The sequence below is a fragment of the Giraffa tippelskirchi genome, chromosome 3, assembly GCF_054371585.1.
Source record: "Giraffa tippelskirchi isolate mGirTip1 chromosome 3, T2T-mGirTip1v1.2.pri, whole genome shotgun sequence".
Taxonomy (NCBI): domain Eukaryota; kingdom Metazoa; phylum Chordata; class Mammalia; order Artiodactyla; family Giraffidae; genus Giraffa; species Giraffa tippelskirchi.
The window spans coordinates 164,531,672-164,555,963 of record NC_137277.1 but is presented as its reverse complement, the minus strand read 5'-3'; the positions used below and the strand labels follow the sequence as shown (position 1 = coordinate 164,555,963).

Genomic DNA, 24,292 nt, shown 5'->3' with positions numbered 1-24,292 from the left:
AGGTCCTGCCCTTGTCCTGTCCTGGAAAGCCTAGAGAGCAGCACAGGGAGCACCGTCCCGCAGGGAACTGGGGTCCACATCTCTCCACTGGGTACTTCAGTTCCTCCCAGGGAAGGATGCTACTCATGGGCTTTGTATTTCCAGCTCAATTTCATAGGTGTGACGGTGAAGCTGGAGCAGAAGTATGTACACTTCACCTCCACCAGCCATCAGTTCATCCCTGTCCCCATCGGTGACACATTGCCCCCAAGGCAGGTCAGTGGTCTACGTTGTCCTGGTCACCGGGATGCTTAAGTGTTGTTTTCTGTGTGTCTGCATTAGCCCATGACAGGATGACAAGGCCCCTGTCCTCACTCAAAGAGGTGGGGTTGCAGGTTGAACCTCAAGATTGGGCAACTGGGAGAGACCCAAGGCAAGAGGCTTCAGCTGCTAGGCACTGGTGCTAAGCCTTTTGCCAGGCCTCATTCCCATGCAAAAGCAGGGGGTTCTTTCCTCTAACACAGGGTTTTTCAAACTTGACTATGAACTATAGTATATTTTGGAGAACCCAGTACGTACATACATGTCCAACTGAAACAGAAGTATCACAAATCAGTATGTACACCACTAAATGCTGAGTGCTCTGATGTTTTCTTTTTTATTCTGTCCCACTTTTTAAATGCTGGACATGACCTGATAAACTGGTTTCAGTACACCTGCTTACTAATGGTTGTCGGTCACAGTTTGAAAATCACTACTCCAAAAAGGGCATTTTTCCAGAGGATGAAATGCTAGAATGTGAATCCTCATGAAGCTACAGAATTGTCTTTATTAATTGGAGGGAACCAGGTTCCTTCGTTCTGAAAATGTATGCTGGAAATCTCCCAGAGGGAGATGTAGAATTTTTCCAAACATTTTACAACTCTGAAATTTCTAACCATTTAGAAGTCCTTGTGTTTCTGGACAGGGGCCTCCAGCCACTCAGCCTGGAGCAAAATAAAAGGGCTTCCTAGACCCAAGAGAGGGTCTCATAGCCCCGGGCTCTGCTCACTTCCTTATACAACCCCTCTACCCACTGGCTTCCCAGAAGCCTCACCCAGGAGACCAGACCCTCAAAAAGACAAGCAAAGACTCATATGCTTCCTGGAAAGCTTTCCAGAGAGACCAGACCACTCCCCTGTGACACTGAACACAGACAGTGGAAAATGGACAAAGAGAAGACCAACTTGTACCTCCAACCAAATTCCACAACTGCAATCAAGCATCTCCTTTGATTCATAAGATGATGACAGATGGTGGCCGGGACCTGCAATAAGGCAGCAGAAGCAGAGTGAATGAACAGATTTAATTTACATTTTGAAGACAGAATCACTGGGACTTGCTGGGGATTAGATCTGGAAAGTAGGAGAAGGGGAAGGAGGAAAATGTATTGTATTCCTACTTTGAACTACTGGGAATATGTAGGTGCCATTTGCTGAAGTGAGATACACTAGGGGGAGGAATAGGTTGTAAAGAATTTGGTCTTGGCCAAATGTAAGATGCCTATGAAACAACAAGGAGGAGTCATCAAGTAGAAGTTGGATACCAGGTCTGAAGCTCAGACAGCATTCCAAGCTACAGGAAAAAAAGCACATTCAGGAGTGGGTGCTGAGAAAGATGAGGGGGCTGAACCTAAATCCAGATAAACTCTTTATTCTCACTGTCTTCTTTCTCTCATTTCTAACATGGAACCTTGGACCAGAAGACCTCTGGTTTCAGGCAGGATGTTCTGTGACTCCCCAACTTCAGGGTTAGCCTTGGGGGACCTCATACCTTCCTTCTGCTCCCTTTTCTGCCTTTAAGCACAACTGCCTCTAATGGCAGAGGTAGAAAGTGGCAGCCTCCCAGGTAATTAGAATGAGAGCCTAGAAAACCATGAAGGATCCAGATGGTAAGTGCATTGACGTTTCCCTAAATTCCAACACTATGGACACAAGCATTAGTGTCTCCTTACACTTGACTTAGGTAAGTTGAGAGCAAATAATATAAAGATTACATATTATACTAAAATATTACAGGCTGAAAATACAGTTGTATACTTCTTGGGTGATCCCGCCAGAAGGGAGATCAGAGGTTTTTAGAGGAACTCTGGGACTGTAAAGGGTGACATCATGGAGATCAACCCACCCTTCCACAGTGAACACAGAATCCCAGGTTCCCTGCGTGGCGGCCTTAAGCGGATGTGAAGATTCCTCTATTCCTCCCTCTGCAGATTTACGAGTTGTATAATGGTGGCTCGGTGCCCGTAACATATGAGATCCAGACCAACATCCTATCACAGGTTCGGGAAAAAAATTTTGATCACCCCATCTTCTGCTGCCTCAACCCCAAAGGGGAGATCCAGCCAGGCACGACTGCCCGGGTCTTCTGGATCTTCTCGCCTATTGAGGCCAAGACCTACACGGTGAGCAGAAGCCCCGGCTCACACAGGGTGGGGGTTTGGAGATGTCTCCCCCCCCCAGCAGGCCTTGCTCTGACCAGGGCCTGCCCCCATCTTCCTAACCTCCCAGGTAGATGTGCCCATACACATCCTGGGATGGAACTCGGCCGTCATCCGCTTCCAGGGAGTGGGCTATGACCCCCACGTCCTGGGGGATGCGGCCCCATTCCACAATCTCTCCTTGTGGGACAACAACGCCATCCACTCAAGGCTGATGGTTCCTGGACAGGTAAGGCAAAGGGAGCTGGGAAGGCCTGAGGCCTAGGAGGAGCCTGAGGACCCAGGGTGGCTGGTGTAGCGGGACGAGGAGGCTGAGAAGGAAATGACACAGAGTTGAAAAAGGAAAGGGATACAGAGGTGAAGTCTGGAACCGACCCACCTCCAGATTTAGGATGCAGCACCGGCTCCATGAGAGGCTTACCCTGCCACCTAGTGCCCACAGGTGTTCCTGCTCAAGGCACTCCACCTGCTGCGGGGCCCTCCATCCACCCTCTCCTCGGGGCATTTGGGGGGGCACTGGAAGGGGTAGAAAGAAGCCTATTCTAGGGCTCTGATTATCTTCATACAGAACAGCCTCTCCCTTGGACCTAGATGGATTTTGCTGAAAGATACCTAGGGTCAGTAACACTACCTTGAGTTCACACACTTCTCACTGTTTCGAGGCCTGCCACGTTCATCCATCCACCATCCATGTATTTCCACACTGACCCACATGCCCATTTACTCATCCCCGTATCTATCCACCCATCCATCCATCCAACCATCCATGCATTCACCCAGTTACTATCCACCAATACATCTGCCTATCTACTCTTCCCCTACTCCCCTATTTGGACTCTTACTGAAAGATGACTCCCATGGAGGACACAGTTTTGGGGACACAGAAAAGAGCCAGACAGAGTCTCAGCTCTGGAGGCACTCACAGTCTGGACCAAGAAAATGCCCCTTCCATGGCCTCAGTCTTTCCAGACACCCCTACCACACAACTCTTGCTCTGTGCCTGGTGAAGATGCCAACGGCTGACCACCTATTAGTTCACAACTGCCCTTCAGAGACTCAAATTATATTGGCCTTGCTTCTGCTTTTCCTAAGCAAATTCTGATTTTTCAGCCCTTTCAAGCCTATTTTTAATGGTCAAAACCATAGGCTTTAGAGTGATACTGTCTAGGTTTATCCTAGAGACCTTTGGAAAATTATTTATACTCTCTGAACATCTGTAAAGTGGGGACAATAGTAGTGCCTATATCCTTGGGCCACTGTGAGAATTAAATGCATGTCAGTTGCCTTCAATGGTACCTGGCCTGTTGAAAGCACTTGTGACTGGTACCGGAGGCTAGGCTTAGTATTTCTTCACCTCCCAAAGTTGCTGTTGTGCTGTCTCCACCAACAGAGTGTCTTCCTGTCCCAGTCACATATCTCCCTGGGAAACATTCCTGTGCAGAGCAAGTGCGGCCGCCTGCTGTTCCTTAACAACATCTCCAAGAACGAGACAGTTGTCTTTTCCTGGCAGCTGAAGCCCCTAGACTTTGGGGAGGTGAGAGTTTCCTGTGTTTGCAGGGAACCAGAACTTTCAGAAGGCCTCTAGACTTATCCCATCCCACCCCACTCCATCCCATCCCACCCCATTCTACTCCATCCCATCCCACTTCATCTCACTCCATCCCATCCCATCTCATTCCACTCCACCCTATCCACACTCCATCCTACTCCATCCCATTCAACCCAACTCTATCCCATCCCATCCCACTCCACTCCATCCCATTCCACTCCATCTCATCCCACTCCATCCCATCCCATCTCATTCCACTCCATCCTACTCCATCCCATCCCCGTGCCATCCCCTCCTACCCCACTCCACTCCATCCTATCTCACTTCATCCCATCCCATCCCATCCTGTGCTATCCCATCTTGTCCCATCCCATCCCTGTGAAGCTCCAGAGAGACTCCTTCCCCAAATAAATAGGTGTCTGTGAGTCCTATGAAAGGAAAGGTGGCTCCCGAAGAGACAATCCCATTCGTGGTGACCCTGAAGGCCTCAGTGCGTGCCAGCTTCTATAGCATGGACCTGATATGCAAGGTAGGACCACCCTCAGAGAGAAGCTGGGATGGCACACAGCTCCTAGTCTTGGGGGTGGGTGCGGTGGTCTGTGAGATCTCCAGATCCCCCTCAAGGCCCCTCTTCCAAGGGCCAACCTCTGGAAGAGTGGAGGGCCCATAGCACAGGCCCACGCCAAGGCCCTCCCAACTTGGTCTTCTTTCTCCTTGTCCTGAGCCACAGGTGTACCAGCAGGAACGCCTGAGGCAGTACCATAAGGAACTGCAGGAGTGGAAGGATGAGAAGCTGCGGCAGGAAGTGGAGTTCACCATCACAGATAGGAAAGTGAAGGTGAGAAGGGCGAGGTGGGCTCTGAACACCACAGAGCCTTCTGATTAGCCTTGCCAGAGGGGACAGAGGTGGTGATCCGAGGTGGTCCTAAAAGCTGACCAGCCTGACATAAGAGATTACTTTTATTAGACTAAGCATAGCCCCTCCCAAGAGACTGTGGTTACAGAAAGCTGGCTGACCATTCCCTGCTTCATGTAGCCTGTATTTAATGAGTGGCTACTGGGTGCTGGTCACTGGGGATCCAGGGGAAAACAGGCAGAGCTCACCTTCTGGTAGAAGGGAAGGTGGCATAGTGTTTTCAGGTGGAGGCTCTGGAAACAAGTGCCTGGTTTAGTTTTCCAGCTTTGATGGATCTTAGCCAAGTTATTTAACCTCTTTAATTCCCTCACTTATATAATGGGAGTCATATGACATCTGAGATTGGCTTCAAGGTAGTCTAGATGAGAAGATTGCCATGAACTGCTAATTGTTGAAGCTGAGTTGTCAGTAATGGAGAACTCTTTGTAGCATTCCCAGCACTTCTGTATACTTTTTAATAATATGTATTTTTATGTATTTATTGGGCTGTACCTGGTCTTAGTTCTGGCATGTGAGATCTTTGATCTCCGTTGTGGCACATGGGATATTTAGTTGTGGCATTTGGGGTCTAGTTCCCCAACCAGGTTTTGAACCCTGGTCCTCTGCATTGGGAGCATGAAGTCTTAGCCACTGGACCACCAGAAAAGTCCACTTCTGTATACCTTTGAAATTTTCCATATTAAGAAGGTTTAAAAAGGGAATTCCCTGGTGGACTCGTGGTTAGGATTCCAGGTTTTCACTGCCATGGCCCAGGTTCAGTCTCTGGTTGGGGAAGTGAGATTCCACAAGCTGCACAGGGTGGCCAAAAACAAACAAACAAACAAAAAAGGTTAAAAAGAAAAGTTTTAAAAATATATTAAAACACAAATAAATGATCCTCTTTGTGGCGTTGGTGGGAGGATTAAATGAATTGATGCTTATAGATTGCCTACAGCAGTGCCTGGTACCCAGAAAGCCTCCACTCAATATGGGCTAATATTAGTATTTATGCAGGGAGACTGATAATAAATGAGTCAACATGTCCACCTTGCTTCCTCCTCCCCATGGTGGCACTCTTGCACCTTGATCACCCCTGTGTCCTCCACACTGAACCCCCAGGGAGGCACTGCTCCCCTCTGAGGCTCTGGCCCAGCTCTGAAGGCATATCATGTTTTGAGGGCTATGGGAGAAGGGATTTCTGAATTAAGACTTAATAAGAGAGGCTGTTTCCTCATCCCACTAAACCCCAGCGTTCCAGGGCACCAGGGACAAGTGCTGTTGGAGCAGCCTGCACTTTTGGTGGCATCTCCTTTCCGTCCCTTTAGCTATAATGAAGCTGCTCAGTCGTGTCCAACTCTTTGCGACCCCATGGACTGTAGCCTACGAGGCTCCTCTGTCCATGGGATTTTCCAGGCAAGAGTACTGGAGTGGGTTGCCATTTCCTTCTCCATCCCGTTAGCTAGGTAGCCAGATTTTCCTTGTCTGTAGGCAGCGCTTCCCTGGGAAACGTTCTAGAAGAGGGTGTGGCTGGGAGTTGTGCAGGACCAAGAGGGCAGCAGGTGGTGGCACTGACTTCAGGCCCTCTGTGGGTTTGCAGGAAGGGCAGGACTAGGGGAATCCCTCTAGGCCTCTTGCATCCTAAGCAAGGGTCTTTTTGCCTCCACAGGAAAGGGCATATTGTGCAGCTTGTGAGCCTGCGAGAAAGTACAAGGTGAGGACGTAAGCCCAGGCCCATCTCCTTGGGAGGTCCTGAAAGGATCCTTGCTTGCTCCCCAGAGATACCTCTAACCCCTAGTCCAGCCTCCTGGAAGGGAGGGATGAAGGTACTGATGGGTGGGGATGAAATGCCAGAGGCGTCGCCAAAGGCCTGGTTGGGGGACCAAGCACCCATCAGTGATGGGAGTGCAGTCCCCAGCCCCTGTTGTCCGTGCCTCCCCTTTCCCAAAGACGCTGCCCCCCATCAAGAACCAGCGGGATCTCAACAGACTGACCAGCTGGAACCTCAAGATGGCGAAGGAGGAGACATGCTGGCCGTGCCCCCAGCCACCGTCGCCAGGCATGCTCTGCCTAGGCCTCACTGCCCGTGCCCATGCCACCGACTACTTCCTGGCCAACTACTTCTCCGACTTTCCCCGCCACTTCTTGCACTGGTGAACTCTCAGGGAGGGAGGGAAGGGTCTCCTTTCTCTGCTCTCTGCATCACCCCTCCGCCATGCACTCCAGAATAGGGACTACCCAGACCTAACCCATGCTGAGGGCTTGGAGCACGTGCAGCCATCAGTGGGACTACTGGGGCCCTGCTTGGCCTGAGATGCCCCCATTACTGTCAGGCCCTTACGAGGAGGGGCAGAGAGCCAGAGCCCCCTAGGGTACCCACCTAGGCCTCCCTGCCTCCCCTCCTCCCTTCCCTTTCTACCTTGGAGTGTCTCCCAAGTCCTGTGCTGACTCTGAGAGTTGGACTTAATTCCCAAAATGCAGCAGCACTATGTTTAGGTTAAGACTAGAGACTGCTGCAAGCTCACCTATGTCCTCATGACTGGGCAGCCACCATCACTGCTCATGCCCCTGACCCCAGCATGGTGGCTTGCCCAGGCCACTCAGAATGCTATGGCCTGTCCCCCAGGGAGCTGCCAAAGAGGATGTGCCCCAAGGTGGAGTCAGAGGCTGGTGAGGAAGAATCCTCTGACAAGTGGGCCTCTGTCTCCAAGCAGGAGAAGCAGCTCCTGATTGACTGCCTCTCTGCCATCATCAGGTGAGCACCCTCCCCAAAACCCTCATCCCTCTGTCTCCCTCGTGAGTTCAGTCAACTCTGGGTCCACCCAAAGCCCCACAAGTCCCAGCCCTTCCTTTCCTGAAAGATAGAACTTCTTCACAAAATCCTTCCATGGGTTGCTCCAGGCCCTCCTGGAGGGTGACCTGGCTGGAGGGATCCTCAGGGCTGGGTCCCAAGTTCTGCCTTGTTGCAGCTGGTAGATGGGGTCTGGATCCAGGTCACTGTTTTCCAGGGCTCCCACCCTCATCTGGGTACCTCTGACCTCCTGGCTCTTCCACTATCATATAATGATCACCTTTAAGAATCCGAGGGGGAGGGGGACCAGAGATGCCTTTCTCTAAAGAAGAAACGGGGGGAAGAGCAACTGATCAGCCCTCCACCTGTTTGTGGCCACAGTAGTCAAGAACCACCCCTCAGGGAACCCTGAAACCAGAGTCTCCCACAGGGTGTTGCAAGGCCTCTCAGTGAGGACCTTCTCCTCCTCTGCCCACCCAGGGGCTTGCTGGAAGACAAGCTCTTCCATGAGGCCATGGGCCAAAACCTGGTGGAACAAATGCCTTACTTCTGCCAGTTCTGGAATGAGCAGTCGGCCAGGTTCAGGGCCCACAAGAGCAGTCTGCACTTGGTGCCAGCCCTGTCTCAGTCCTCCAAGAGCTTGGAGTTCAGCAAAGACGAGGAGGAGGAGGATGACAAACGGAGGCTGGGGAGTAAGGAGGGGGAAGAAGAGGAGGAGAAGGAGGAAGAAGAAGAGGAGGAGCTGGAGGAGGAGGAAGAGGAGGAGGAGGAGACTGAAGAGGAGGAGGAGATGGGCGAGGAGGAGCTGCGGGAGCAGGAGGGGGAAGACAAGGGGGAGAAGTTGCACTGGACAGAGATGAAGCCCACGCTGCAGCCCACATCCCAGGAGTCCCTGAAATGGCAGTGGCAGCAGCAGATGAAGGCCTTACTGAAGGAGAGGCAAGATCAGGATGAGAAGGAGGCCATCAGCCGGTGAGCAGCCAGGCCCAGGTGAAGGTTTGGTGGGGGGCAGGCGGCAGCTGAGTGCAGAAGGGTTCTGGGAGGCAGTGGTGTGCTGGGCTTCTCTTTCCAGCTCCGGGTTCATTGACAGCGCTGCTGGAAGCTTAAGGCCTCAGGGGGCGCTATGTACAGAATGGCGTTCTGAGCTTTAATATTCTTCTCCAAGAGCAGACTATTAACATTTACCATCACACCACTTCCAGCAGGGTGATTATAGCCGTCAAAGCCACTTAAGTGACTTTCTAGAACCAGGAGCAAAGTACCACCTCTTCTTGCACTGCCGTTTCCTGGGGCTGCTCTGTGGCTTTCTGTCCACCGTGGGATTCACTAGGAGCTCCTTCTGTGCGGTCTCATCGCTTAGTACCTTTCCCCAACCCTGGTCCTGGGATGGGAACCCGGATTGTCTGGGTTCTAATCCCTCTCCGGTACCGACAGCATGACATTTAGCACCTTGGTCTCTTTGAGTCATGGTTTGAACGTCTGTAAAATTGGGACAAGAATGTTTCATAGTGTTGGGAGGGCGGGGAGTTCAGTGAGAATCCACCTAAAGCTCGGGGCAAACGGTACAGCATAGAGGAGGCCAGAGGAGAAGCCCAGCGCAAATCGGTGGCGGCGCTGACCCCGGCGCGCCCGCCTCCTGCCGCGCAGGCTCCCGGCTTTCGCTATCCTGCAGGAGGCGCTGCTGGAGAACATGATCCAGAACATCCTGGTGGAGGCGAGCCGCGGGGAGGTGGTGCTCACCTCGCGACCACGCATCATCGCCCTGCCGCCGCTCAGCGTTCCCAGGTGGGAGCGCCGGGGCCAGCGGCCGCCGGAGGGCGCGAGGGGCAGCAGGGGCAGGCAGCGGCGCCGGGAAGCTTCCCCTCCACTCCCCCTACCTGGGGCTTTCTGTCTTCCAGGATTCTGAGTCCCGAGTCGCTGCCGGCAGCGGCCTCGGGGCCGCAGCAAGCGGAGATGCCCGGCTCGATTGAACCGCCCCCCACCGACTGTTTGGAGACGCAAGCGCCCACCCACTCCGACTTGCATCTGTAGATTCCTCCCGGCCTTCTCTCCATCACCCCCCAGTAAAGCATCTAGCTTGCCCCCCTCTACATCTGCCTTCACTTTATTTCCTCGTAAGCGACAAGAACTCGCGCGCAGTCCGAGAGGCACAGATGGTGGAAGCGGCCAAGGTGGACCGCACTGACTCTTTGGAGCTAGGAAGTTGAGTCTCTCCTCTCCACTCGGCAGCTGGGCAAGAGTTCTGAGGTCTGGCCAGTGGAGGGCGCTCCGGGTGGTTTCTGGCCGGCTTTTGCCCCAGCAGAGCCGGGTGGCCTGATCTGCACAGCAGGTGGCCGCGGAGCAATAGGAGGCCATCCCTTCCCTTTCCCCGCCGCGCCTGCTCCGAGGTTCGGCCCTTCCACTGCTAGCTTTTACTCAGCATATGCCGGGCTCCCGGAACTCTGCGGAGGTTGAAAGGAAGAGAAATCGAGGCACGTCGAGGAAAGTCAAAAATTTGACGCTGGGACGGGGACGGAGAGCATCGCTAGGCCGCGGGCCACAGACCCTATTAAATGTGAATCCGAATCCCCCAGGCCAGGGAATGCCCCAGTTTCCCTAGGACACCCAACCTCCCGCTCCCCCTAACCTCCTCCTGGTAGCCTCTGTCCTCGGCTCCTCCCCACCCCCTCCCCGAGGCAGGTGGGTGGAAAAGTGACATCTGGTGTTGTTCCAGAGGCGCCCAGGTCCCCGACACCCCCCTCCACCCCCACCGCCAAGGCCTCGGAGGAGCTCCGGCCCCGAAGCCTAGGCGAGGGCGGGGAAAGGGGTGAGGGGCGCTCCGCCTCCTCTGAGTCAATATTTGCCCCGAGCAAACGGGCGCCCGGACAGGTGTGAGTGTGTGTGTGTGTGTGTGTGTGTGTGCGCGCGCGCGCGCGTGTGTGTGTGTCTCTAGGGGCGGGGACTGAGTAGGCCGTATAAAGCGCGCTGAGCCGGGGCTCCCGCACAAGCTCCGCGGCGTGCGCTGGGGACCAAGCCAAGCAGGGCCGGGCCGGGTGGAGGGTGGCCAGGAAGGGAGGGGCGGGCCAGGTGCGCACATGCAGCGGCCGCCGCGGCCGCCGACGTGTCAGCCGCAGATGCGCGCAGGTGAGGGCGGCGGCTATCGGGCGCGGGGCAGCACGGCGCTCGCAGAAGACCAGGACTTGGAGACCGCCGAGGGCCACAGCCAGGCCCCGGACCTCCCGCTCCCGCCCCGCGACGAGCCCCTCGCACAAACCGGACCTGAGCGTTTTGTTCGTTCGGCTCGCGTGAGGCAGGGGCGGCCTCTCAGCACCCGCCCGGGGGCCCGGGCCGATCGCCACGCAGGCACCTGTCGCCGCCGCCGCCGCCATACGGGTCGGAGAGGCTGTGCACCGCTCCCCGGGGACATCCGGCTCCCATCCGGCCCCGCCCGCCCTGCCCTGTCCTGCCCGCGGCTCAAGGGCTGCCCGCTTCGATTCCGGATAATGCGGGCCGGCAGAGCCAGCTCCACCGGGTGGCGTAGGGGGTCTGGGGGCCAGGTTAGGCGTTCTTTCGGAGGTGGAAACCCGAGTTTCTAGTCTGGCTCTGTCCCAGCCACTTCTGTGGTCTTGGGCAAGTCATTTCCTGGCTTCTCGGATTTTCCCACTTGTGCAGGGAGAGAGGGGTTAGTAGGGCCTCTCGTGTGGGGCCCACCAGTCCCCATGTTCCGGTTTCTGGGCTTTTAGCAATGATTTTGAGCCCCTTGACCTGAGAAGTTGGAGGCTCGCAAGGGGTTGGAGCAACAGCTATGAGGTGTGGAAAATCTGGGTGGGGTCAGCTAGAGTCACATTGGATCAAGTTCAGTTCCTCCTCATCTCTTTGGTGCTGACATCCTGAGGGTTCACTCCCTGCCATCTCCTTGGCCCATCTTGCAGTCTCCCTACCTCAGAACAGATTGCTTGAGAAGGACAAACACAGGGTCTGGTAGCCCTTGCCTGCTGGGGGTCCCAGGCCCAGAAGCTGATTGCCTCTCCCAGACTTCATAATCCCAAGGTCTCTTGTTTTAGTCAGCTGGGGGTGGGGTGGCTCTAAGTGGCCCTCAGATTAGGTGGGAGTTCATGGATCATTAGCTACAACCCAAACCTAAGACAGGCCGCCCCCTTTGCAGTGACTCAGAGTGTTAAGATCTGACAGGAGGGAGAAAGATGAAGATTACGCTAGACCTGCACCCCCTGCTTGGAGAACCTAGAACTCAGGCCTGGGGTCAGTTGAGTCCCTGTCCTTGATTCCCGGTGTTCTCCATTCCATCCCCCCAGAACTGATGGCGATGCTAAGTCATCCCCAGAGAGAGGGGCTAGCTGTAGGTCAGGGGTGAACAGAAGGCTCCTTGGACAGCAGTAAGGAGCTCCGCAATTTCTCCTAAGGGTGAGGAGGCATCATGAGGAGGGACTGTACCCCTACACATCTAGGCCAAGGCAGCCCCAGCCCCTAGGGAGATGGGAATGAGGGTCAGGAATCGCTGGTCCCTTCCCACTCCAATCTGGAGGTTCCTGGGGGTGCTGGCTTTCCTCCTCTACCTTCCCTCCACTTCACTGCCACCCCTCACCCAACTACCCGCAGGTTCCACAGGATCTGCTGAGTCTTGGCACAGAGAAAGGGAGGGGGAGGGGATGAGATGGCTCTGACAGATCCCAGGCAGGGCTGGGGAGAAGGCAGACTGCAGGCTGGATCTACGTGCAGCAACTCTGGGGCAAGACGGTGGGGGGAGGCCCATGTATGGGTCCCGGGCTGAGTGTGTGCGGCTCCAGTCCCGGCCTCCCTGATCAGGCTTCTCTCCTGGGCCCAGCCCTCTGCTCCTTGCCTGGCACTGATTGATCTGCCTGTCAGGGGCCTGGTCTGGCCCTGGCACATCTTCCCTCTGTCTTTGTGGGCATCCTCTCCCCTCCCCCAATCATGGAAGTGGCTCAGAGCACTGCCCCTCTCCCTGGGATTCCAGGCCCTAGGGCTGCACAACAGAAAGGTCTCCCCTTGGAATGAACCCCCCCCCCCACAACATACAGTGTTTCACCAGTAGACTGGGGTCTGCCCCTGTGACAGAGAGCCACTGACTCTTTCCCTGCTTCCAGGGAGGGGGGACGGTGTCCGTAGACCTCTACCTCCCCATCCCCCCAAGACCCGCATTTCCTGGATGTGGCCGGAATCTGGCCTCTCCTCCCGGTCCCTCCTCCCGTCCACCCAGGGGTGGAGTCTCCAGGCGCCAGGCAGGCCTGCAGGTGCTGGGCTTGGGGAGGGGGGTGCTTAGCAGCTGGTGTTCGAAGCGCAGGGCGGGGGGCACCCCCTCCCCTTCCTGCTCAAAGCCGGAGCCTGCTTCCTGTCATCCCTGTCAGCACCCTGGACGGGGGAGGGGACAGGTAATGGAGGAAGCGGAAAAAAGGAAAGAGCACTTGGAGTGCGGCCGTAGGGGGAACTGGGAAACCGCTGATGGGAAAGGGAGAGGAGAGAAGGATGCACAAGAGATGGGGGAATCCAAGCAGGAGCACCGAGGGACAGACCGTGGGTGCAGCCCAGCGGGTGTGGAAGATTTCAGAGTCCAGAGAGGCTGTATCCACTGCCCCCCACAACCCTAGACTTGTGAAAGTGAGAGCTGGAGAGAGGCCAGAGACACAAAGAGGCAATGTGAGATAACAAGGGATGTACACTCCAGAGAGATGGAGGCATTTGAAGATGTTGGGTCAGAGGTCAGGGTAACCAGGGATGGAAGCTACTGTGTGTGTGGAGGAAGAAGAGCTATATGAAAACAGCCTCCATTCCAAGCCGCGTCATCGGGATGGGGAGATGCTACCCACAGCAAAAGAGAAAGAGTATGGCTTCTCCCTGAGCTACAACTGTGATCCAGGGCTGGGAGGGGAGGTGACACTCCTATCTCGGGGACATTGTATTGCCCCAATAAAGGGCAGAAGATGAAGAAAGGCAAAGCTCAGGCCACAGTGAGGAGTGAGGGGTGTTGTTCTGACTTCATCTCTCCCCCTTTCTCTCTTGGCCACCGCTGGACGACAGCTGCAGCAGCTGCCCCGGCCTCACTGCTCACGTGTGGATTCTGCCCAGCTTTGGAACTTCTGGGAGGTGTGGAGGCCGCTCAGGGTCTGTGTGAAGTGTGGGGACCCAGGAGTGGAAGCACTGGGTGTGTGGGGGGGGGTCTTGTACACAAGCGCTAATCCCCATGATCGGCCAAGGTAGAACCAGAGCCTCACTGACCTTCTCAGAGATTAGTCCCCATGACAACAGTGGCAACTCGCCCCCTCATTCTGGCTAGGCCAGGTGTGTGTGTAAAGGGTGGGGAATGGGGGCAGGCAGAGGCTGGGGGAGGAGGGAAGGGAGTCTTCCTGAGGTATCACAGGATCACAGGAGTAAGGGTTGGGCAGCCCCTCCAGGATCAGCAGTTAACTTAGTTTTCAGGTACAAAACTGTGGCCCCAAAAGGGGGCGTGGCCTGCCCAAGACCACATATAGAGCCAGGAAAAGCGCCTGGGACCACAAGTCAGGTCTCCGGTTCCATCTGGAGAGCAGAGGACTGAGCAAAACAAACGAAATAGGGACACCCTCCCGCCCTCCCCACACTGAGCTCATCATTAGAGTGGCTCTAACGGGGTGAAGCAAGAAGTCTCCCCATTCTGAGAGACAGGCTGCCTTCCACAGGGCATGTATGGGATGGGGGGACATATATGGGATGGGGAGGGGGGATGCAGCTAGGCTTGCTGCCCTGACTCCTCCCCACAGCCCAGCCCACCCCCAGGTGCAGGGGGCATGGAAGGGGAGTAACAGGACAGCAAAGCCGGTTATAACCACAGCCACCACAACAGTAACAGTGAACATTTATTTGATACGAGTCAGTGCTGGGTTTTACATGTATTTAAGTCTTCACAACAGTTTTAAAGGGAAAATTTGAGAAGTACAAGTTCATCCAGCTTATTAGCAGGGGAGCTTGGATTTGAACCCAGGACACAGGCCACACTCTAAACCCTTCAGTGTCTGTATGATCGTGACTGGGTGACTCTGATGACCATGGAGTGGGTGGCGTGCACAATGAAGGTCCACGAGGCAGCCAGCACAGTAGCTGAAACACAGTACATTTGACTAAATATTTAAAGAATAAAGGAGAGAACAAATGTCTGCCCGTAAATGAGCATGACTGTTGAAGTGTTTGTTGAGCCTAGGAGACCGTTCACATAGGACGCATGTGGGATCTGTCTGTGTGAATGTGTGCACGTGTGTGCCCTCTCCCTGCAAGGTTCTGCTTCTGGGTGAGTGGGTGGTGGTGAAAGCTGCTTCCCACCTCTCTGGATGGGGCCAGTTCTTCCATCCCTCTGAGGGGCAGAGAAGAGGTGCTCTGCTGATAGAGGGACAGGATGAGGAGTCTGTGTGGGCGGGGCTCTCACCCCTTCCGGACCCACCTCTCTCAGGCCCAGCTGTCAGACCCAGCCTGAGCTGTGCTAGTCTCTCACCCGTGTTATCTCTGTCTCCCAGGAGACTAGCCCTCACAGCCCCGGGGAAGGTGCTCACTGCCTGTTCCCTGCTCCCTCCCGATCTTGGGTGGGGGTGGAGAGTGGAGGAGCAGGGCTGCAAAGGAGGGGCTGGCTACAGGACAGGGTGGGGGAAGACACCATTCACAGTATTTGCATCTGCAGTCACCAAAGCCCTGGCTGATTTGCCAGTGAAATGAAGGAAAGGGGTGGGAGCAAGCCGACTCCAGGAAGCTGGCCACCGGGCAGGGGCCCTCTAAGCTGCCCAGCAGTATTGTGAAGTCAGACTGTTCAAGGGATGGGGCCCTACATGAGGAGGGTGTCACTTCTCCGGGGATTCTCAGCTCCTTTACCTGGGATGGAGACCTCAGTGAGAGTCCAGGGTTGCATTTGAGGGTTTCTTTGTCAGATCTACATTTCCCCGTATGGGATGGGCATCTGAGTGGGATCCAGGGCCTCACTGATGATACAGGACTGAGTCTTAGGGCTTCTCTGTGGGCTCTTAGGGTGCTTCTGAGATGAGTGCTTTAGTAGAATCATGGAGAGGAGGAATCCTGAGGATTTCTCTGTGGGGCCAAAAGTCCCTATATGAGATGAAGGACTGGATAGGGTGGCAAGTTCTCTTTGGGTAACGATATTGCGATGAGATCTTGAGGTCTCTTGGATGTGTAGACCTGAGGACACTTTTATTCTTTCTTTCTTTTTTTGGTCTACCTAACTCCCTCCCCCACCCCTTCCCCTTGAGAGGCTGTGGATGTGGAGGAGGTAGGGGTGACAGTGCTGAGCTGGCAAACAAAGCCACCTGTGCATCCATCCTTCAGGAAGCCCTGAGCACAACTGATCTGGGAAAACAAACAGGACCAGCTGCTGGGGGGGCAGAAGGGGGCTAGGAGGGGAGTGGGTGGGGGAGGCTTGGAAGGCTGGAGGTGGATCAGCTGGTGGAGAAAGGAAGCAGGAAGGGGGTCCCCAGTACTGGAAAGGGACAGGGATCCCAGAGCCCCATTCTAGCACACTGGGCAGGGCTGCCTGACAACCCCTTTTCCTCAGGGGCTCATTCTTCCCTTTCTTGATGACTATGAGGACCAGAACCAGAGAGGGGTCTGGAGGGACGTGAGGAGCCTGAGAGAGGTCTAGAGATCCAGGCAAATGGCTATGGGTGATGTTGGTAGCTGTTCCCATTTCTGAGAAAACTGGTAAGACAGGTAGAACTAAAAGCCATTGACTATAGTGTATCGGTGGTGGGACCTACACATCATTTTCCTGATGAGAGAACTGAGGCAGAGGAGGGAAGAGGCCAGCTAGTGCCTCACAGCCACGTAGTGCAGAGCCAAGGTTAGATTTTAGGACTAGGAGAGAAGCCGTGACTATTTTCACACACGGGTCTCCATCTCAAATTCCAGCTAGAATTCTAACTTGGATCTCAATTGTGTTATCGCCCCCCAAGCCTTTGAAAAAACACACACATACACACATTTGAAAACACACACGCACACACACCTATCTCCTGTGGAATATGGTGATCCCAACTTGGATCTCAACTGTGTTATCTCCCCCCAAGCCTTTGAAAACACACAGACACACACACACCACACACACCCATCTCCTGTGGAATATGGTGATCCCACCAACACCTGGATGGACTGGAAATTGCTTGGATCTCAACGGTGTTATCTTCCCCCAAGCCTTTGAAAGCACACACACACACACCACCCATCTCCTCTGGAATATGGCGATCCCATCAACACCTGGACTGGAAATTGCCCTCCCAACCCCAGCTCCTGAACACACAGTGACTGGCCTCGGACAAACACCCCCGCACCCTCGGAACTATCACTCACCCTCCGCGTCACTGACCAGCGCAGACGCGCAGCCTGACGCACTCGCCTCCCGCGCTTGCTGCGCCTCCAGACCTCAGCCTCCCATCAACTCCCACTTCCATTGCCCGCGCTGCTCCCGCCTTTGCGCGGGCGTTCCACCCAGCGCGGCCCGCGCGCCCCCCCTGGTGGCCGAGTCCAGACTTGCTGGATAGAGACCGGGGAGGAACAGAGAATGTAGAAGAGAGATTCTTTCGATCCCTCAAGTGTCACCGCTGCGACAGCCCCACTTGTGAAACAGAGACCAAGTGCTTGGACACAAAGAGTCTAGGACTGTTTCTTGCTTCCTTCGATATTTTGCGTTTCCCCTTTTCTTGGCTTGGGAAAATATACCCTATTTGACCACACCCCCTCTAGCACAGGGAGTCAGGGGACTGGGCGTGGTTCTGACCCCACCTGCAATCAAATTGGGGCTGTCCCTGCTCTGATTCCAAAATTTCCAAACTGGACTTTACTCCCTGTGTTTTAGGGCCTCGTACTTTTGGCCTTCACCTTCACACACATCAGGATCCTGGACAGCAATTTCTCAACAGTGAAAAGAGAGACTCAAGGGAGACCTAATACCCCCGGCCCTACTGTCAGCATGCCAGAATTTCAAGGCTGGGGAGGTTGGCAGGATGGGCCAACCGTCACCCCGTATTCACGAGAGCATTTCCTCTACACAGCTTTCCCCAGGGACCTTTGGCCCAACCTGACTACCCTGTCCACTCACTCATTTGAGAAGTTTTATTGAGCAACTTCTATGTGTCCTGCACTGTGCTAGGATGGAAGATAACAACTGAAAACAAGACTGACACAGCCCCTGCCCCTTTAAATGGAGCTTACACTCTAGTACAAAAGGAAACATTCCATATAGCCATACACAAAAGATGAAAAAGACAACTTTACAGAATAATAAATGCTATAAAGAAAATAGGGTGATGTGAAGGACAGTAAATGTCAGGAACAGCATCACCCAGGTGATGAAAAAGGAGCCAGCATGACAAGACCTTGTGACTAAGACACTCCAGGTAACAGGAACCCCCAATACAGAGGCTCTGAGGCTAGAGTGAGGTTGGCAGTTTTGAGAAAGCATGGAAGACAGCATGGTTAGACTTCTGGATCTGTAGCATCGGCATCTGGCCTGAGAGCCCCTTTAGTCACCAGAAGTTGGGTGGCAAAGCACTCTAGTCTAATCATGCTCTGACACTGGCTAGCTGTGTAGATTTGGAAAAGGCCCTGTACCTCTGGGAGCCTCTTCCACACTTCCACATGGTAAGTTCATCCAAACTTACCATTTTGGACTGTTGAGCCTATAAGGGAAGCACTTGGTTCATGAGGAAAACGAAGTATTAATTCCCTTCTTTCTCACCCCTACACTTCTTCTGGCATACCCCCTTCATTAAGGAAAGCACAATTTTGCCAGAAACTTTTGTGGCTCATCAATAGCCATGATGGTTAGGAAATTCTGCTGCAAGTTGCAAGGAAATTTCTTTCCTGGAACTTGCCTTGGGGCTCCAAGCCTTTCCCCTTAAATTTCTCCCTCCCCAGACCCTACCTTTCCCCTTCCTCCCCGCCACAATGCAGTGGGTTTGGGGTTAAGAGCCTAGGAGGCAAAGGCGTGCCTACTCCCTCGAGGCGGACTCTGTGACCCCTCAGACTATAGCCCGTCAGTTTCCTCTGTCCATGGGATTCTCCAGGCAAGAATACTGGAGCGAGTTGCTATTTCCTACTCCAGGCGATCTTCCCCTCTTAGGGATCCTACCGCCTCTCTTGTGTCTCCTGCACTGGCGGGTGGATTCTTTACCACTGTGCCACATGGGAAACCAAGAGCTTAGGATCTATAGTCAAAACATAAACCCCAGGTTCACACCTCAGCTGGGCCACTTCTCAGTTGTGACAGCTCCTGGACTGCGTCCCGGTGTTACCCTCTGGGCCGCAGGATCTTCTGTGAAACGCCAGGCAACAGCAGCGTCTGCCTCAACAGATCGGTGCGAGAATTAGTTGAGATCACGCAGGTAAAAGCTCTGAGCGGAGGGTGTGACCCGACCTAGGCGCTCAATAATCAGCTGCTAGCTCTCAGGCTGAAGTTGGGACCGGGGGTCCCAGACCCAGGAGCTCTGCTTGGTGGCCGGCCACGTCGCAGTTCCAGCCGCGCATCAGCCGAAAGCGTTTTTACCTACCTACTGCAGCGCATCACTAAGCAGGAAGCATCACTAGGAACAAAGCTAGTGGGGGTGATGGAATTCCAGCTGAGCTATTTCAAATCCTAAAAGATGATGCTGTTAAAGTGCTGCACTCAATATGCCAGCAAATTTGGAAAACCCAACAGTGGCCACAGGACTGGAAAATGTCATTTTGCATTCCAATCCCAAAGAAAGGTAATACCAAAGAATGTTCAAACGACCGCCACTCCCTAAACGCTTTGTAAATCCGTGCCTTCCCCCCGCGCCCTACATTCCCTGCGCTCAGCGCCGTCTTGCGGCGAGTCTTGGTCATCGCCTCTCCTTGGTCATCGCATCTTCCCGCAAGAAAACTCTGGGAGCTCTGGTGCGGAATCTGGGAACTCGAGCTTGGGAGGAGCCGGGCCGCGATGGCCCACCTTCCAGGGAAAAGGGGGCTGAGCGTCGTAGGAAGGTCGCTTGTGGGGAGCCTTGTCTATTTCCTCCCTAGCGTCGCCCCAAAGAGAAGCCTCGACCTAGGGCTGAAGAAAAGGTGGAGTTTAGACGCTGGGAAGAGCTTCAGCATCTCGAGTCGGGATAGTGCGGTTTTAGCGGCCTGGCACCTCTATCCCTGAGGGTCTGGGCCAGTGAGGGTGCGCCTTGCCTGGCTCAGGCCCCCCAGAAAGAAAAAGCGGAGTCAGCCTCGGCTGTGGCGGGCGCCGGACGTGTGTCTCAGCACTTTCTATTGTCATCCCCGAGGGCTGGGGCCAGGTCAGCGGCTGCGGGAAAGGCCTCGGCCCCACCCCCACCCCGGGGACACCAGAGCTGACCGCAGCCTGCCCGCTGACTCAGCTCCCCCCACCCAGGCGAGACACGGTACGGGGAGGGGGCGAGGCCTGGTATAAAGCCCCGCACGCCCAGCCCGCGCGCAGCCTCTCCATTTCCGTCGGTACCGCGCTCACCCACCCACCTGGTGAATATTCGGAGCTGGGGCGTGGTCTCTTCGGGCGGGGAGGGCGAGACGGGAAAGAGCTGTTAACAGCCCGGGTCTAACCCGCGGGTCCTTCACCTCCCACCAGGATCGGGCGGGTCTGGGCCGGGAAGGGGCTCTGGGGATGCTGAGCGCCTGGTCCTGTCCTTGTCCACAGCGCCATGAGCAGCGCCCCCGCGCAGGGTCCCGCGCCCGCCAGCCTCACGCTCTGGGATGAAGAGGACTTTCAGGGCCGCCGCTGCCGGCTGCTCAGTGACTGCGCCAACATCGGCGAGCGCGGAGGCCTGCGCCGGGTGCGCTCGGTCAAGGTGGAAAATGGCGTGTGAGTGATGCCCCCGGCATGACTGGGCTGGGTTGAGAGGCGCCAGGCTCCCCTGGCCCAAGCTCCGAAACTGGGACCTTGGCTCCCAGTTGCTCCCCAGACTGTAGAGAAACCCTGCGTGAGAGAGACCTACCAAGATGGAAAAACCCTAGGTGTCCTCAAAACTCCCCACCAGCCCCAAGACAAATTATGAGAGAGATTGTATCCTCGTGCGAGCCAAAGGGATAAAGGCAAGAAGAGACCCTTGGCAGGACTCCTTGAGGCCAGCTTGAGTCCTGAAGGGGTTAGTTCACAGCATAGTTTTGTCCTCTCCAAAGTTAGATGGCTCTAAGCTTCTTTTAACAACAAACAAAAAGCCAAGTCCCTTCCACTCCCCCAACCCTGGCCTTCTAGAGACTGGGGCTCTCGGGAAAGCTGAGGCCCCAGAGCTATTGCTGCTTGTCGCTATCACAGGTTGCTACCGCAGGTTAGGGAGTTTCATACACCTACCTTTGCAGGGACCTATCCTTGAGGTAGAAGTGCTTGTTCGGGTGATTCTCATAGACTGGAAAATTCTTTCCAGCCTGGGAGCCCTGAGCTGGGAGCCTGGACCCCTCAAACCCCAGATAGCAGCCGGCTTTGGGTTTCTAGCCTCTAGAGGGACTGGGTTGCCTGGGGATGAGAGTGTCAGGAGAAGGGCCTGGGGTGGAGGAAAAGATCGGTTTTCCTAGCAAGCAAGGGGGATGTGAGGCTGCGGGGGGTGGGGTGGGGGGAGAGGAATGAATGAGGCTGGGGCAGAGGCCTCCCAGCTTCCCTTATCTTGCCCCAGTTGGGTGGCCTTCGAGTACCCTGACTTCCAAGGACAGCAGTTCATTCTGGAGAAGGGTGACTATCCTCGCTGGAGTGCCTGGAGCGGCAGTGCTGGCCACCACAGCGACCAGCTGCTCTCCTTCCGGCCAGTGCTCTGTGCGGTAAGCACAGCCCTCCCCCTCTTCCCCTGCAGTCTAGCTCCTAGCTCCAGGCCCTGGCCCCACCACGGCACCTGGGAAAGACTGTCCACTCACTGTACGGGGGTGTGTAAACACAACTCCTAGGTGGGTAGTAGTGGCATTACTTCTCAGAACCAGAGAATTCTCCAAAAGTTTAGCCTGTGGGCCTAAACCAGGCGCCAGAAATCAGCACCACGGACAGCGCCACAACCATGCCAGTCTTGAGCTCCATTTCTCACTTCCAGTCGTCCACACCTGTCAGCGAGCGCTTTTGTTTTCACACAGCCCTGTGAGGTCAGGGTAACTGTTGTTAACCTTATACATAGGTGTGGGAATGGGGCTCGAAGGGCAAAGTGGTTTGCCTCTGCTCACAAAACTTAACATGAAGATGAGACTAGAACTCATTCAGGGATCAAGGTTGAGAAAGGGATGGTCTGGGTGTGTATGTTTCGGGGAGGGGGGAAAGGGTTATTAATGAACCAAATATACTGGAGGGGAGGATCTGGAGCTGTGGGGTGGAGGACAGAGAGCAGGTGCTCACTCAGGCCAGGTTCTCCATTCCAGGAGGCCAAGGAGTCCTGCAGGGAGAAGGTCCTGGGACAAGGAGAGCCCAGACTCAACAAACACTGATTATTCTGCCATCACCCTTCGCTGGGTCCTACCCTATGAGTGGCTATGCCCAGGGTCCTGGGCAGGGGAGTGGATAGTCAATGAGACCCTTGGGGAAACTGTCTTGCATAGTGGACCAGATTTCTCTTAGGACCTCTAATTTTCCTCTTGCAAAACAGGTCCATGTCACAAGATTCTTTATTTTTGACCTGGGAGGGTCTCTGGAAATCCCCCTTCTAGTCTCACCACCCCAATCCAAAGCCATAGAAGGCACCAGGCTGGGGACCTCTGAGCACCACAGCTTCCTAGACTGATATGGAGCTGAAGGAGTGAACTCTGGGTGTGCTTATAGACCCTGTCTTCACTGTTTGTGCTGGGCAGGAGGATTGGGGGAGTGGGGCTGAGAATGTATCCATTAGCACCTCTTTGGAGGGTCTGACCTGTCCACTTCCCCTTCTCATTCCTCAGAACCACAGTGACAGCCGTGTGACACTCTTTGAGGGGGAAAACTTCCAGGGCTGCAAGTTTGAACTCAATGATGACTACCCATCCCTGCCTTCCATGGGCTGGGCCAGCAAGGATGTGGGTTCCCTCAAAGTCAGCTCTGGAGCGTGAGTCCCGGGACTGGAACAGAGGAGTAGAGCAGGGAGGCAATGGGGACCAGGGAGGAGGGTGGGGAAAGATGACAGTGCTAAGAGACACAATGAACACACATGTTGGGGGGTGGGGATTGGAGGAGTGAGGTCGTGGGAGACTTAAGAGAAAAGGGGAAGTGAGAAGATGGAGACGATGGGGAGGGAGGGGGACAGGTAATAAGAGAATAGGAGTCAGGGGAGCAACGTGGGGTAGAGGAAGGAATTGAAAACCTGAGTGAGGAGGCAATGGAGGGTGGGAATAGGAGACAAGATGAGGAAGGTGTTAGGAAGACCTGGTGCAGTGGACAGGGCAGGGAGAGACCATGTAGGGAAAACTGAAGCCATGATTTTGGAGCTAGGAATTGGGAGCTGAGAAAGGAGGACCGGCAATGGAGACATCACTGGGGGTGGGGGCAGAGCCTACTTACCACCCTTGGGCCTTCACTTGCCTAGGTGGGTGGCCTACCAGTATCCGGGCTACCGGGGCTACCAGTATGTGTTGGAGCGGGACCGCCACAGCGGGGAGTTCCGTAACTACAGTGAATTCGGCACGCAGGCCCACACCGGGCAGCTGCAGTCCATCCGGAGAGTCCAGCACTAAGTTTCACAGCCCCAGCGCCTCCCCTGAGGACCCTCAATAAAGGCTCCTGAACCTGCCTGCCCCTTTTGCCTCCTTCTCGGTGTCTTGCTCTGTGACCTCCACCCTCATCTTTCTGAGAGTCCTTCTCTGCCAACGTGACCCTTCCCTTGGGCTCCAGGATCCTTGCCTACGGAGCATACACTGGCTTAGGATGTAAGTAGCTGAGATGGGGCTGAGATGAAACTACTGCTAACCATCTTGAGGAACTTGTTAAATGCAGCCAGCCCCACACCTCTCCACGATAGAGGCCTATCAGCTTGGACCAGGGGGTCCTGCTAGCCCAGAGAGCGCCTTTGCCATCCTCTGGTTTGAGTGTACACAATGCCATGGCAGGGCTCATAGCTGAATTTCAACCTTCACACAGCCCCCCTGGGCCAGGCACCATCATACAGGGCAGGATGTCCTTAACTCTGTGCGGGAGCTCCATTGGGCTCCTCTCTAACCCCCACCCATCACAGGCATTTCCAGCCTTTTTCTTCATCCTGGCTCCCTATCCAGCCTGATGGAAACTTTTACCCATTTCCCAGTTATGTAGAATCTCCGCCTGGCAGAGGAGCAGTGGTGTGAGAGGGGTAATTGGTGGGAGGTCCCACTGCTTTCTAGGGGAGACATCCTGTCTCTAAGCTGAGCCCCAGACCCTTTGAATAGTAATCCTTCATGTGGTAGTGAGCTCCAGCATTTTATAAAACATCTTCATACCTTGCCCCTCGGCTATCTCAAACAACTCCCTCCTCATTCTTCCTTCCCACTCTTCAGAAGACCAGTGAGCTGGAGAGACCACCCCTGAGTCACTGACCACAGTGGGCCTGCATTCTGGGGTAGGTGGTAGAAGCCCATAGCCATGGTGGTAGCAGCCATTAGAGTCCATGGCACCAGTATAGCTTCTTCCTAGTTCCCTCTTTGACCCAGTTTATGATCATCTCAGCC

The 24,292-nt window shown here is 54.8% G+C and overlaps 2 protein-coding genes across 23 annotated transcripts in view; both read left to right on the top strand.

The window, feature by feature from the left end:
- The window catches only part of CFAP65 (cilia and flagella associated protein 65), a 38,981-nt gene extending 29,201 nt beyond the window's left edge, over window positions 1-9,780 (top strand). For 16 of the 22 annotated variants that reach the window (XM_081584102.1, XM_081584096.1, XM_081584112.1 and 13 more), the window contains 12 exons: window positions 145-255; window positions 2,231-2,422; window positions 2,529-2,687; window positions 3,849-3,992; window positions 4,423-4,536; window positions 4,738-4,845; window positions 6,569-6,613; window positions 6,850-7,052; window positions 7,526-7,654; window positions 8,171-8,662; window positions 9,338-9,475; window positions 9,589-9,780. In XM_081584102.1, coding sequence (XP_081440228.1) covers window positions 145-255; window positions 2,231-2,422; window positions 2,529-2,687; window positions 3,849-3,992; window positions 4,423-4,536; window positions 4,738-4,845; window positions 6,569-6,613; window positions 6,850-7,052; window positions 7,526-7,654; window positions 8,171-8,662; window positions 9,338-9,475; window positions 9,589-9,721 — 1,968 coding nt within the window. In that variant the 3' untranslated portion in view covers window positions 9,722-9,780. Of the gene's footprint in view, window positions 1-144; window positions 256-2,230; window positions 2,423-2,528; window positions 2,688-3,848; window positions 3,993-4,422; window positions 4,537-4,737; window positions 4,846-6,568; window positions 6,614-6,849; window positions 7,053-7,525; window positions 7,655-8,170; window positions 8,663-8,895; window positions 9,476-9,588 lie in introns of all 22 variants that reach the window. The other 6 variants (XR_014080564.1, XR_014080565.1, XM_081584101.1 and 3 more) reach the window with 4 other exon arrangements.
- Window positions 9,781-11,053: 1,273 nt separating this feature from the next.
- CRYBA2 (crystallin beta A2) lies at window positions 11,054-23,377 on the top strand. The gene is made up of 5 exons (XM_081578240.1): window positions 11,054-13,077; window positions 20,349-20,513; window positions 21,322-21,463; window positions 22,559-22,701; window positions 23,179-23,377. Exons 2-5 carry the CDS (start codon window positions 20,353-20,355, stop codon window positions 23,324-23,326), a joined length of 594 nt encoding a protein of 197 aa, XP_081434366.1. The 5' UTR covers window positions 11,054-13,077; window positions 20,349-20,352; the 3' UTR covers window positions 23,327-23,377.
- The last annotated feature ends 915 nt before the right edge of the window (window positions 23,378-24,292 follow it).